General features: G+C 37.9%; 1 protein-coding gene across 2 annotated transcripts in view; it reads left to right on the forward strand.

Moving 5' to 3' along the window:
- LOC110223822 (aldehyde dehydrogenase 1A1) overlaps positions 1-12,977 on the forward strand; it is a 73,393-nt gene that overhangs the window by 36,395 nt on the left and 24,021 nt on the right. For both annotated transcript variants that reach the window (XM_021009515.2, XM_021009513.2), the window contains exons 5-8: positions 106-235; positions 2,580-2,641; positions 5,176-5,304; positions 5,975-6,088. In XM_021009515.2, coding sequence (XP_020865174.1) covers positions 106-235; positions 2,580-2,641; positions 5,176-5,304; positions 5,975-6,088 — 435 coding nt within the window. The remainder of the gene's footprint in view (positions 1-105; positions 236-2,579; positions 2,642-5,175; positions 5,305-5,974; positions 6,089-12,977) is intronic.

Genomic DNA, 12,977 nt, shown 5'->3' on the forward strand with positions numbered 1-12,977 from the left:
AATAAATAGTAATACCTAAATAAAAAGTAATAGTGTAATATTTTCTTTTAAATTCAAAACAAATATATTGAGCTCAGTTTGAGTTTAATCTTTTTTTTCCCCCAGACAATAGAAGCTGTGAATGGTGGAAAAGTATTTTCCAATGCATATCTGATGGATTTAGGTGGTTGTGTGAGGATTTTACGCTACTTTGCAAGCTGGGCAGATAAGATTCAGGGGCGTACAATCCCAATAGGTAAGTAAATTTGAACTCCTAAAAAAACAAGAGATTGAACACATCTAGCTACAACCAAGTACTTCATACTAAAATTACTTTATTTAATGATGAAAAATTTCACCTTGGCAGGTGCTGGGGTCAGTTAATATTTATCATCTCCCCTTTAATTACAGATTCAGCAAAATTATGCCAATAACAGGCTTAGAAATATTTTAATAACTATTGAATATCCTTCAATTGATCTAATTATTGAGTAGAGTAAAATTTATACTCTCTTCCTCCAAGGGTCAGACTTTTCAAACTGATACTTAACATTTTACCTCTTTTCATTTTCTTTTTATCTGCACTAAGTTATGCTGAGGTATCAGGTAATTAGCTAGGATTCTTTCCATGCTCCAATAACATACCAGCACAATCATCTACCCCTAGCCTTGCTTTGTAATGATGATTTAGGTTCCCATAGAAGCTTGTTAACTCAAAGAAAGATGAAAATGAGTCTGTGGCCAAGCCAAGTTTAACTGTGTTAAGGAATTCTCTCTCTCTCTCTCTCTCTCTCTCTCTCTCTCTCTCTCTCTCTCTCTCTCTCTCTCTGTCTCTCTCAGTCTCTCTTTCTCCCCCCTTCTCCTCCTCCTCCTCCTTCCTCTTTATATTTAGATAGATATATATGTACATATATGTGGTTTTGTATGTATATATATGTACATATATACATACATATATAAACAGAGAGAGAAAATATATAATATATGAAATATATATGTATATATATATATATATATATATATATATATATATATATTTTAAACTGGGATGTGCGAGTAACTTCATGAAAAAAATAAACAGAAATTTGGGGATCTTGAAATGCCATTGGAATTTGGTTCAACTTAACTCCAGAACAAAAGAGCTCAAAATGATACACTTGTGTAAATTAATATTTGAATTTAAGAGAAACAGAGTTTGACCAGAAAAGTTGGGAGATAAACCAACTGTTCATCTAAAACCTGACTGGTTCTATGAGAACATGGAGGAAAATTGTCCTTTGGTCATGGTCTACCTCTACTATTTGAGGATCAGTCTTACTCTCCAATTTAAGGAACACAGTAGTTGAAGATTTAATGGAGATCATCCTTAAGTTTCTCCAAGGATTTAATGCCACTATAACTACCTAAAAACCAGTAAAAAAAAAAAAAACCAAGCAGAAATGAACCTCAGAAGTGGGAAATGACACAAGGGAGTAAGAAAATAGTGAGGCACAGTCAGGTGGCTCTTTTTAAGACTAGTTTCTAGATTGTGTACATTTCATTCCTTCTCTTACTTAATCGAAGATATTAATGAATGAGTATTAAAATACAAGAAGAATTTATTAAGTACCTACTATCTGTAAAGTACTTAAATAAATTAACTCAGACTATCGGAAGGACAAATACTGAAACTGAAGATTAAATACTTTAATTACATAATGAGAAGACAGGACTCATTGAAAAAGACCCTGATGTTGGGAAAGATTGAGGGCAAAAGGAGAGGGAGACAGCAGAAGATGAGATGAATAGATGGTGTCATGAAAGCAACAAATGTGAGCTTGGACAGACCATGGGAGACAGTGGAAGACAGAAGCCCTGGCTATGGTCCGTGGGGTCATGAAGAGTTGGACCTAACTGAACGACTGAACGACAACAAATGTGTAAAGTACTTAACTAGGTTCTGGTAGAATACAAAGAGGAAATAGGACACAATCCTGTCTTTTGATAGCACCGTGTTTCTGTAGGACTAGAATCTATTAAAGTTTAAACAAAATTTAGCAGGAAAGACCAAATGAAATCTTTAAGTGTATGGAATGAAGTTAAAATCAGACATAAATCAGTTGTCTTTAATGGGGATGGGGAAGGAAAAGGGAGTATTAGAAGAGATGTTTGGGGTTTCCTGAGGTTTTGTTTGTTTTTATAACATTTGGGGCAAATCACTGAGGGAGCTTGTACCTCCAGCAAAGAGAATGGAGGCTGTATTTTATAGAAATCCTGATTTCTATTTTCCTATTAAATCTTGGCATACTAAAGCTGCAAAACTATATTTTGGGCACTTTCCCTACATCTCACCACCAACCACTCCATTCATTCCCATTTTGCCATTTGTCTTCTGGAAATATTTGCAAATACGATTTGTAATAGTTGATAGGTAGGAGTACACCACCTTTTAAAACATGTCCAATACCCAGGCATCAAGGTAGTTGATTTGGCCTGAGGTCAGAGATATTACACTTTGTCATGAATCTCTATTTTGGATATAGTTAATGGTTGGCTTTATCCATCGTAGCTGTTTCAAATGCATCTTTGTGTTTACTGTGCTTTTTGTTTGTTTATTTTAGATGGAAAGTATTTCTCTTACACAAGACATGAACCTGTTGGTGTTTGTGGCCAAATCATTCCTGTAAGTTGTCTTAACATAGGCTTTAGAAATTCTCTGATTAAAGGATCAACTGTGTGCTTTTTGTCCCATAAAATTTTTATTTTATAGTTGTACTAACTGCTACAGTTGTGGAAGTGTTGTACAGCAAGTCATAGTGAAGCCTTATTCCCCTAGTGGATAAATGACTTCCTATTTGTAAATTAGGAATTCTTACCTTTTCAGGACACAGTAGTATTTTCTAATGCTGCAGTGCCAATGAGTCAAATATCTTTTCATTAAAGCCATGAGGCATTTTACCCAATTTAAAGGTGGATTTTCTTTTTTTTATTGCTTTTTATTATGTCCCTTTGTAATATGATATAGTTTTATAAGTTCTATTTTTTCTAGCAGCATGGAATAAAGAGAGACTTCAGTATTTTTCTTCAGAGGGCATCATTTCAGTGTAATTAAAACACACCTGATTGCTCAAATCTTTTTTGAACTGCCTACTGGAAATCTCTAATTTCTGAGAAGCCCCATCTCCAGGCTTTGAAAATTCTAAAAGGAATTTTCTAAAGTATAACATGCGCAAGTCATATGGGATGATTGGGTGTGGATGGAAATACCCCCACCAATGAGATCAAAAAACCCTTTGAAGTATCAACATTTTTAAAAGTACTGCCAGTAGCATTTTGGTGTACAATCCTAAAGCACAATGTATCTCTCCAGACTTAAAATGATGACACTCCAATTTTATTTATAAGCAAATGGTAACGTCTCTCTCTGTTTTTAAAGCAAAAGTCATCCTTGCTGCAATTTCCTTGAATACCAATTATAAAAATGATTTATTGTTGGTACTTTCCAATATGCCAACTAAATAACTTATCTTTTTTGGACCAAAATCTAGAATTTCATTGGCACTTTTAATGAAGGATTTCCTCTACCCATGCGGAAGGAAGATCATCTCCTCCACAACTCTTGTAGCTAGTTTCCTGGGGCCATGCAAGGTTAAGTGACTTGCCAAGGTTCATACAGTTAGCATGTGACAGAGGCAAGACTTCTTGACCAAGGCTAGTTCTCATATCCATTATGCTATGCTGCTTTTGATAATAAATATAGTATCTAAATAACTAGCTACATCTCTTAGATTTGAAAATGAATTTTCTGACACTTACTAGCTGTGTGACCCTGGGCAAGTCACTTAACTCCAATTGCCTAAAAAATAAATAAATAAATAATAAATTAAAAGAAAATGACTTTTCTATGCCACTTTTTATGGTAAAAGCCAAAAAATGACACTTTTAAATACTTTCAAAATGCATTATTAAAAATCAAATGTAGCAAGCACAAACCCACTAACACCTGGATAGATGTTTTTAGTGACCCACTTATTCCTAAAAATATTAGTTAGGCAGTGTGATAATTTTGTAAATAATGACTAATTGTCTGGAGAACAAAGACCTTTTTCAGTCTTTAAACATAATATGGATCCACAATATATTTCCCACTGAGGACTTGCTTCTTAGACCATGAACATACTATTTTTTTTTTAGGCTGAAAAGTCACTTCAAAGGACAGAAATGAAAAGGACTCTTATCTGTTACAACTCTTTCAGATTTGGAAAATTTAAAATGCGTGGAAAACCTAATCACAGATTCATGATTTTACAAGTGTGGATCCTCCCTTCTCTGGTCTGAATCATAACATCTCTATGTAAATAGATCCATAGGAGATGCTTTGATTGGGGAAAAAGTCCTCAATTGGTGACTACTGTATTTCACCACAAAATCATCACAGATTTTATGACAAATTTTTGTCAAAATGGGGTGCGACTGTTATGTGAAGCCTTTACAAATTGTCCTGATATTACTTAAAATCATTTATCATGAGGTAGGTAGGTGGTGCAGTGGATACAGCACTGGCCCTGGAGTCAGGAGGACCTGAGTTCAAATCCAGCCTCAGACACATAACACTTAACTGGCTGTGTGATCCTGGGCAAATCACTTAACCCCAGTTGTCTCACCCCCCCAAAAAAAAATCATTTATTAGATTAGGATGCATGAAATGTTCATGAACATATGTTAAAGTTGAATAGTGACAATGTACATGTGCTGAGAATTCTAGGTTTGCAGCTTGCAGTGCTTGAGAGATAAATGTGTATCCATGTGCCACTGGTGAATACTTTGCTGTTCTGTTTACCTTTTAAGCAGTGTGATGAACAGAATTATACCATGTGGCGATTACATGATGAAAGGTTATAAACCAATTTTTGACTAGAAAAACTAGGGTGTGATGATTATGCAGTGAAATATGGTACTTTTCGGATGAGCCTTCCTCTAAAAATTACTACACTAGTTCTTCAAATGATATATAGCCTATCCCCAGACCCATACCCAACAGGATTTGTTTGTTTGTTTGTTTTAGCTACCTAGAACCTTCTAAAGTCCCTATTCCACTGGTATGGCCTTTGAGAACTCAGTCAGCCCCATTCCTCATTGAAGCATCAGTGTACAGCTTTACCAAAGAAGGCCATTCAGTATTAACAAGGAAATTGGTTCTTATTTATTGCTTTCTAGTGGAATTTCCCTTTGGTTATGTTTATTTGGAAAATCGGACCTGCCCTTTGCTGTGGAAACACTGTGGTTGTCAAACCAGCAGAGCAGACGCCACTCACTGCTCTTTATACAGCATCGCTAATCAAAGAGGTAAGTTTGCTAAGTCACAATGTGCTCTCATACAATCTACTATGTAGAGGGAAGAAAGAAAAAGAAGAAACTAGAATACCACCCTCCCTAAAAACAAACATATATATTCAAATGAATGAATTTAAAAAAAATTTGCTCTGTTCTTCCTCATTAGAATATGATCTTGTAGGCAGAGTATGTAAATTTGCCTTTCTTTGTATTCCTAGCCCACCCCACCCTCCACTCCAGACAGAATGAGTGCTTAACAAAACCATTTTGATCTTCACTGCCTAGGATCATATGCCCTCATTTTTAGATCCTGCAGAGTATACTCCTGCTGCTATTCTTCTAACCCCTCCTTCCCTTCCATGGCTTTCTTTGAGACCTATGATCACTTGGCCAAAGGGCTTGTTCCATTGTTTCCTCTCACTATTCATGTGACTGACCTGACCATAACTCCCTTTATTGGCCACTAGTGACTCCCTATATAGATGGTCTCCCCTATTAGACTATAACCTCTTGGGGGGCTGGGGATTTCTTCCTTTTATATTTTTATCACCAGCATCTAATGCAGCATTTGGCACACAAGTGCTTAGTAAATGCTTTTATCATTTATTCAAGGTGCTTTTCTACTTGTAGTAGTCTTAGATCCTTCTTCTCTAGGATTAATTTGTGACCATCACTCCTTCAGGCAGGATTTCCACCAGGAGTAGTGAATATTGTGCCTGGTTATGGACCCACAGCTGGAGCTGCCATTTCTTCTCACATGGATGTGGATAAAGTGGCTTTCACAGGGTCCACAGAGGTAAGGCAATTTAAGTGTTTAAGTCATCCGCAGTGGTTAGAGGTATACTTAACATAGCCGTTTTAGGGTCAAGATTCCTTATAAAATACATTCCTGTCTAATAATTTGTATCTTACTATGGTCTTCAAATATGCCATATAAGCAAGATGAGAAGTTTAGAGATAGTTTAGAGAAACAACTCTCCGTAATGGAATTCAACAGGCATCCTTCAAGTATCTCCTATTTGCAAGGGACTGCAGTAGGTCTGGGAGAACGTAAACTCTTTGAGGGCAGGAGTTCTTTCACTTTTGTATTTCTATTCTCGGTGTCTAGTACAGAGTTGATACATAATAGATAATTAATAAATGCTTGTTGATAGATTGATAGAGGCCTGGTACCCTCCTAATCTCCACCAAACTGTCTTTCCTTACTGTGTTTGTCAAAATAAGCTTGAATTCTGTGAGCGCACCCCAACTGACAGGGTTGGAGAAGCCAGCATGGGCTCCACATGTTGCTGTCGATGGGTCTCCTGTGTTTGTGTAAGAGCTGGCTATGATTACAAATGGGTCATGGTCAAAGTCCTGCACCTCCAAGGGATGATGCGTGTGGATGGTCATGGTACAATGATGGATACCGAGATGACATGCAAATGAGCCTGGGGCTTGGAAGTTTGAAAAGAACACTCTCTAGCTTTTCAGGCACTGTGGTGAATGATATGCCAGGGCTAATGAGGTAGTATGTGTTTACAATGCTTTAGAGATTACAAAGTGCTTTTCTTGCAACAGTCCTATGAAAGGTTGCCCAGACCTTCAAGTCAGAAACTTTGGATTTGAGTCCAATTTCTGTCATTAAGCTTCTGCAAAAAATTCAGCAAGTTATAACCTCTGTGTGTTTCAGTTTGCTCTGCCACAAAATAAGGGGGTGGGATTAAATAAACTCTCAGGTCCCATCCTGTTCTGACATTCTATGAGTTCAGTAGTACAAGTGTATACCATACCTGATCTGTACATTATGGCCGTGTTTCCATTTTTTAAGCTTTAAACTACAACAGCAATGTAGAAATGCTGTTAAGCTCATTTAAAGCATGATTGTATGGGGCAGCTAGGTGGCACAGTGGATAGAGCACTGGCCCTGAAGTCAGGAGGACCTGAGTTCAAATCCAGCCTCAGACCAAACACTTGACACTTACTAGCTCTGTGACCCTGGGCAAGTCATTTAACCCCAATTGCCTAAAAAATAAATAATAATAGTAAAAAATAAATAAATAAAACATGATTGTACCTCTTTTGTTTTTGTAAGAGCTTTATATTTCAAAGCCTTTCATGAATATATGCAATTTGTCCATGTCATATAAGTAGTTTGCAATACCTGCCATTTCATAGTGCTTCAAAATTCATGAAACCCTATGCAGATTTTCTCATTTGATCTTCACAACAACCTTATGAGGTGGCCGTGCAGGAATTATCATCCCTCTTTCATCCAGATGGAAATTGAAGCTCAGAGTGGTTGAGGAACGTGCCCATAGTCATAGAATAAAGTCAGGTCTTCCTGAGTCCAAGTGTAGCTTTTTCTTCACCCCAGAGCGTACTGCCTCATATGAGGTATGTGGTGTGTTCAGGGAAAGCTAGCACCTGTGGTGAGAGGGCTTGCTGAGCAGTGTTTCAAGGCTGCCCATCCACCTTGGTGTCCAACCAGTCACCCAGCTCTCACCTGTGGTTCCAAGAAGCCACACCTCAGTAAAACCATTTGGGCTGATTGGCTAAACCAGTTTGAGGGTGATCAAGGGGTCTCAAACCCATAGGTGAATTAGGGGGCTTTCTACCCCAAGCATGTGAAGACTTCCCACTCAAAGAATGAGTGGATGAGAAAAATGTGTTCCAATAGCCGTGAAGCAGGCACTGGGTAGTGCTTAGAGTTTGGTCAAACATCAGACGCCAGGGCCATCTACTGCATCCTGGTCCATCGCCAGTCATCTTCACTTTTGTCTTGCCTTGGACTTCGATGACTCTGGAAGAGAGAGTGAGGCTGACGGCAGCACAACTCTGCCTCACTTAAATCCAATTCATGCACAAGTCAAGACATCACCCTGTGATAGCATTGGTCCCCTTTGAAGATGAAGGACAAAAGAGCACTGCCTCACATGGTGAAAGCACTAGTGAAGGATAGCCAGATGGCACAGCAGTATTTGAGACTGTCTACCATTTGGGCCCATTTAACATTAGAGCAGCTCAAATACCACTTCTTAGAAGACAAAGCTTACACCCCCATAATGTGGGATGGTTTTCTGGCTCGCAAATGTGAAGCAAAGTTGTAACCCTTCTTCCTTAATCACACCTTCTATAATTTTTACTCAATCTAGTAAATTTACTATATTTAGATACAAGAAATGTGCTACTACATCTGGTTTAAGTTAGATACTCCTGAATGTTATGGAATGGGGGAGAGTAGAGTGTTGGCTTCTTAACAGCCTCAATTTTTAAAAAATCAGTCCATGGAAACTCTTTGAGAATAGAAAGCTGTAAAAGATACCTTCTAGTGGAAGGAAGATCTTGGTCTTCTCAAATAAAAAATGTAGGTGTGGCATAGGAAAATTAGGGTGGGTATTTCAGATGGGCTCCAAACCATGTATTCCTAGATTTACTGAAGACAATTGTATAAATTTCGTATCAAAACTAAAAAAATTATTCAGGTATCTTGGTGTAATTTATTGCAACAGTTATGACAGGAGGTTATGCCCTTTGATAGATGTATGCATTGGTGATGCCACCTCCCATAGTCCCTGTGTAGCCTGTTATCCTTTTCACTTCTTGTCTGTGTTTTCCTTAGAGAATCTACCCAAAGCACTGAAAACTTTTCTTTTGTTGTCTCTTGGATATTCATGTACCAAGTGTTGCTTCTTATTCTTGCCTGTCTTCTTTTCTGATCAGACACGTGCTTAGTTTTATCTCCCCTACCTCTACATCAGTCGTTATTGTTGGCGTTCTGCAGCTTACTTACACGCACCTCATGTGTTTCCATTGGCTTTTGTATTATTTGTTATTTAAATTTTTCTTAGAATTTTGATGAGCCAGAGGTGGGCAATTTTAGGTGCAAATATTTTAGGATCAGTGAGAGCACTGCATTTTCCAAAATGTAATGCAGACTTCCCATTGTTCAGTTAAGCATAGCTCATTAACTATCTTAAGTGATTGTCAAATTAAATATATTGTTGGACATATTTGACAGGCTACCCAAATATTCCTTTCCAGGTCTCACTCTGTAGTCTGTGAGAGAAAATGGGATAGCACTAGGGAAGTGGAGAATGAATGGGAGCATAGAATCATAAAGTTTTGGAACTGGAACAGATATAAGAAATCATATAATCTAAACGTCTGTCCAAGTAAAAAGAAATTGACAAATCATTTTAATTGAGGGATATCTTGAGAATATCAAGACTTAAAAGTCCAAGAATTGTATATGGAGACCATCAAAAAGGAATGGTCCACCCTGCAACTCTCCACCCCGAAATACACACAAGATAAGAATCCTAGCAGACAGGAAATGATCCATGGGCAGAATATACAAATATACAAAGGCAGAATCTTTGAATAAAGGCTTCTAACTTTGAGGAAGACTGTCAAGAATGTGGATTTCTGAGCTACTTATATCCAAAGGACATATGTTTGGTATAAGTATTTACCTGGTTTTCATATGTTTATTTATGTATGCTTATGTTACCTCTCCTGATAGAATTTAAGCTCCTTGAGGACAGGAACTTTCATTTTTGCCTTTGTATTCCTAGTTCAGTAGCACATAGTAAGCTCTTAAAAATGGTTCCTCACGCTCAAAGTTCCTCTCCCAACTCTTTTGTCAAAAAAGACATTCCTTTCTGAAAGAAGGGAAAGGGTATCATTTAATCAACATTTATTGACCTAGCATGTAAGGTCCTTTGGAAAATAGCTATAGGGTACCATCTTGACCCTCTGTAAGCTTGTCATCTAGTTGACAGATGAATTAATTAATCAGTAAACATTTATTAAACACCTACTTTGTACCAGGCGCTGTGCTAAGTGCTGAGGATACAGAAAGTTAAAAAGCAGTACAAGTTCTCAAAGAGCCTACAGTCTAATGGGGAAGACAACACGCAAGCAAATGTATGCAAAACAAGCTATATACAAGATAATAAGGAGATAATAAAAAAGAGGAAAAGCATTGGATTTAAGAGGGGTGGTTGTTGTTCATCCTTCATTCTGGAAGAGGACCCATGACATCAGAAGGGCGGTGTCTCCACTTGCAAGTTAATTGGATTTAAGTGAGGCCAAGCTGTGGAAAGTCACCAGTCCCACTTTCTGTTCCACAGTTATTGGATTCCAGTGGCAAGACAAAGGTCACGATGACTGGCAATGGCCCAGGATTCAGTGGGAGACCTTTGCCTTTTTTAAGCTAAGGTCTTTCCCAGGTTTCAGTTTGTCTGAGACAACACCCGTTCACCAGTTAAAGGCTAGGCAAAAATTGAGGTAAAAGATGGCCTACTTTGCCTTCAAAAAAAAAAATCAGTAGAGGAGTGATAGACCCACAGAGTTTCTGGACAGATCAGAAACAATTATTTACATTCACCCTGAGCCATCAAAACCCAAACAAGGAGCGAGTGAGGCTCGGGCTGGTCAGTGACAGCTGGTGATCTGGGTTTAAAGGCATAGTCAAGTAGCTCTGTTTGAATCCCAAAGCCTGGTTTTTCAGAGCTATATTTCAAGAAATCATAAATGAAAACTATATGAGAAAAAAGAGCTCATTGTTCCAGGTTTTTAAAAAATTATGTAATGAATAAATAGGGAAGAAGAAAAAAGTCTAGCACCCAAAACTGCAAAATACCTTGCAAAGTATGAGCAATCAAAGTTTTCCTCCAGAGGAGGAGGAAGAGTGGAGAAGGGGAAGGAAGAAGAGGAGGAAGTCGTGATAGACAGAAGGATTTGAGTTGGGATTTAAATGAAGCTAGGGAGGTCAGTAGTTGGGGTAGAGGAGGAAAAGCTTTCCAGGCATGAGGTACAGCCAGAGAAAATGCCTGGAGCTGAGAGATAGAATGCCTTGTCCATGGAACAACCTAAAGTCCAGTATCACTAGATCAAAGAGGGTGTGTTGGGGAGTAAGATGTCAGAAGGCTGAAAAGGCAGGAGTGAGGTGTCAGAACGCTAAAAAGGCAGGAGTGGTGTCAGGTTATGACATACCAATACCTGCATTATAAGGCAAATATTTAGTGCAAGTTGTTGTTTCTCCTTCGTTCTTGAAGAAGATTGATGACATCAGGAAGATGGATGTCTTGACTTGCAAGTGAATTGGATTTAAGTGAGAGAGGGCTATGCAAAGTCATCAGCCTCACTTTCTCCTCTAGAGCCATCTGGGTCCAATGGCAAGATAGAGATCAAGATGACTGGAGATGGCCCCACGTGCAGTAGATCTTGGCCTTTTTTAAGCTGAAGTTTTTAACTGTTTAACTGAGGCAACACCCATTCAGGGATTAAAGCTAGGTAAAAAATGAAGCAAAGAATGGTGTCTTTTACCTAGTTCCAAAAAAAAAAGTCAATCTGGAAGGGGAAGACCCTCAGGGTTTCTGGCTAAAACAGAAAGAGTTGCTATTTACACTTACTCTGAAACAAGTACTATAGGAATTCAAAAGAGAGAAGGATCACTTTCAGCTAGGATGATCAGGAAAAGCTTCATGTAGAAGTTGGGATGTAACCTGGACTTTGACTATAGGTAGAAGGTTAAAAAACGGAGCTCATGAGTTGGGTATTCTAGGTAGGAGGAAAAGATTGTGCAAAGACACATTGTTGGAAAAGCTCAAAAAAGATTTACCGGTTTATGAGGGATCTTATTTGATTTCAATGAAGGATTTGCATAGGAGAATAGTAAAATGATAGAGATGAAAAAGTCACCAGAGATTTTTATATAGAAGTATCTTAGAGATTATCTAGTCCAAACTCTTCGCTCCCACTCCCTCACCAAAGAATTGTCACACTTCTTTTTTTAATTATATTTTTCCCAGTTACATGTGAATATAATTTTAAACATTCGTTTTAAACAAATTTCGAGTTCCAGATTTTCTTTCTCCATCCTTCATCTCCCCCCTCACCAGACAATGAGCAGTTTGATAAAGGTTATACATGTTCAATCATATAACACATATTACCATATTAGTCATGTTGTAAAAGAAGACACAGACCCAAATAAAAAAAATATAGAAAATGAAAAATATATGCTTTGATCCGCATTCAGACTCCATCAGTTAGTTCCTTCTCGGGGGATGGATAGTATTCTTCATCATAGGTCTTTTGGAATCATTTTATTGCCGAGAATATCGAAGTCATTCACAGCCGTTCATCATGAAGTATTGTTGTTACTATATACAGCGCTCTCCTGGTTCTGCTCATTTCACTTCACATCAGTTCATATAAGTCTTTCCAGGACTTTTCTGAAATCTGCCTGCTCATCATTTCTTATAGCACAGTAATATTAGATTACAATCATATACCATAACTTGTTCATCCATTTCCCAATTGAAAGGCATCCCCTTAATTTCCAGTTCTTGGCTACCTCAAAAAGACCGGCTGTAAACATTATGGTACAAATAGATCCTCTCCCCCACCTCTTTTTAAATCTCTTTGGGATGCACAGCTAGTAGTGGTACTTCTAGGTCAAAGGATACGCACAATTTGATTGCCCTTTAGCCATAGTTCCAGATTGCTCTCCAGAATGATTAGATGAGTTCACAACTCCACCAACAGTGCATTAGTGTCACAATTTTCCCACATCCGCTCCAACATTTATTATTTTCCTTTTCTGTCATATGAGTCAATCTGATAGGTGTGAGGTAGTACTTTGCAGAGTTGTAGTGACTTAGAGCATTTTTTTTTAATGTGACTATAGGTAGCTT

Source organism: Phascolarctos cinereus, unplaced genomic scaffold (genome assembly GCF_003287225.1).
Source record: "Phascolarctos cinereus isolate Bilbo 61053 unplaced genomic scaffold, phaCin_HiC Scaffold_4;HRSCAF=312, whole genome shotgun sequence".
NCBI classification, from domain to species: domain Eukaryota; kingdom Metazoa; phylum Chordata; class Mammalia; order Diprotodontia; family Phascolarctidae; genus Phascolarctos; species Phascolarctos cinereus.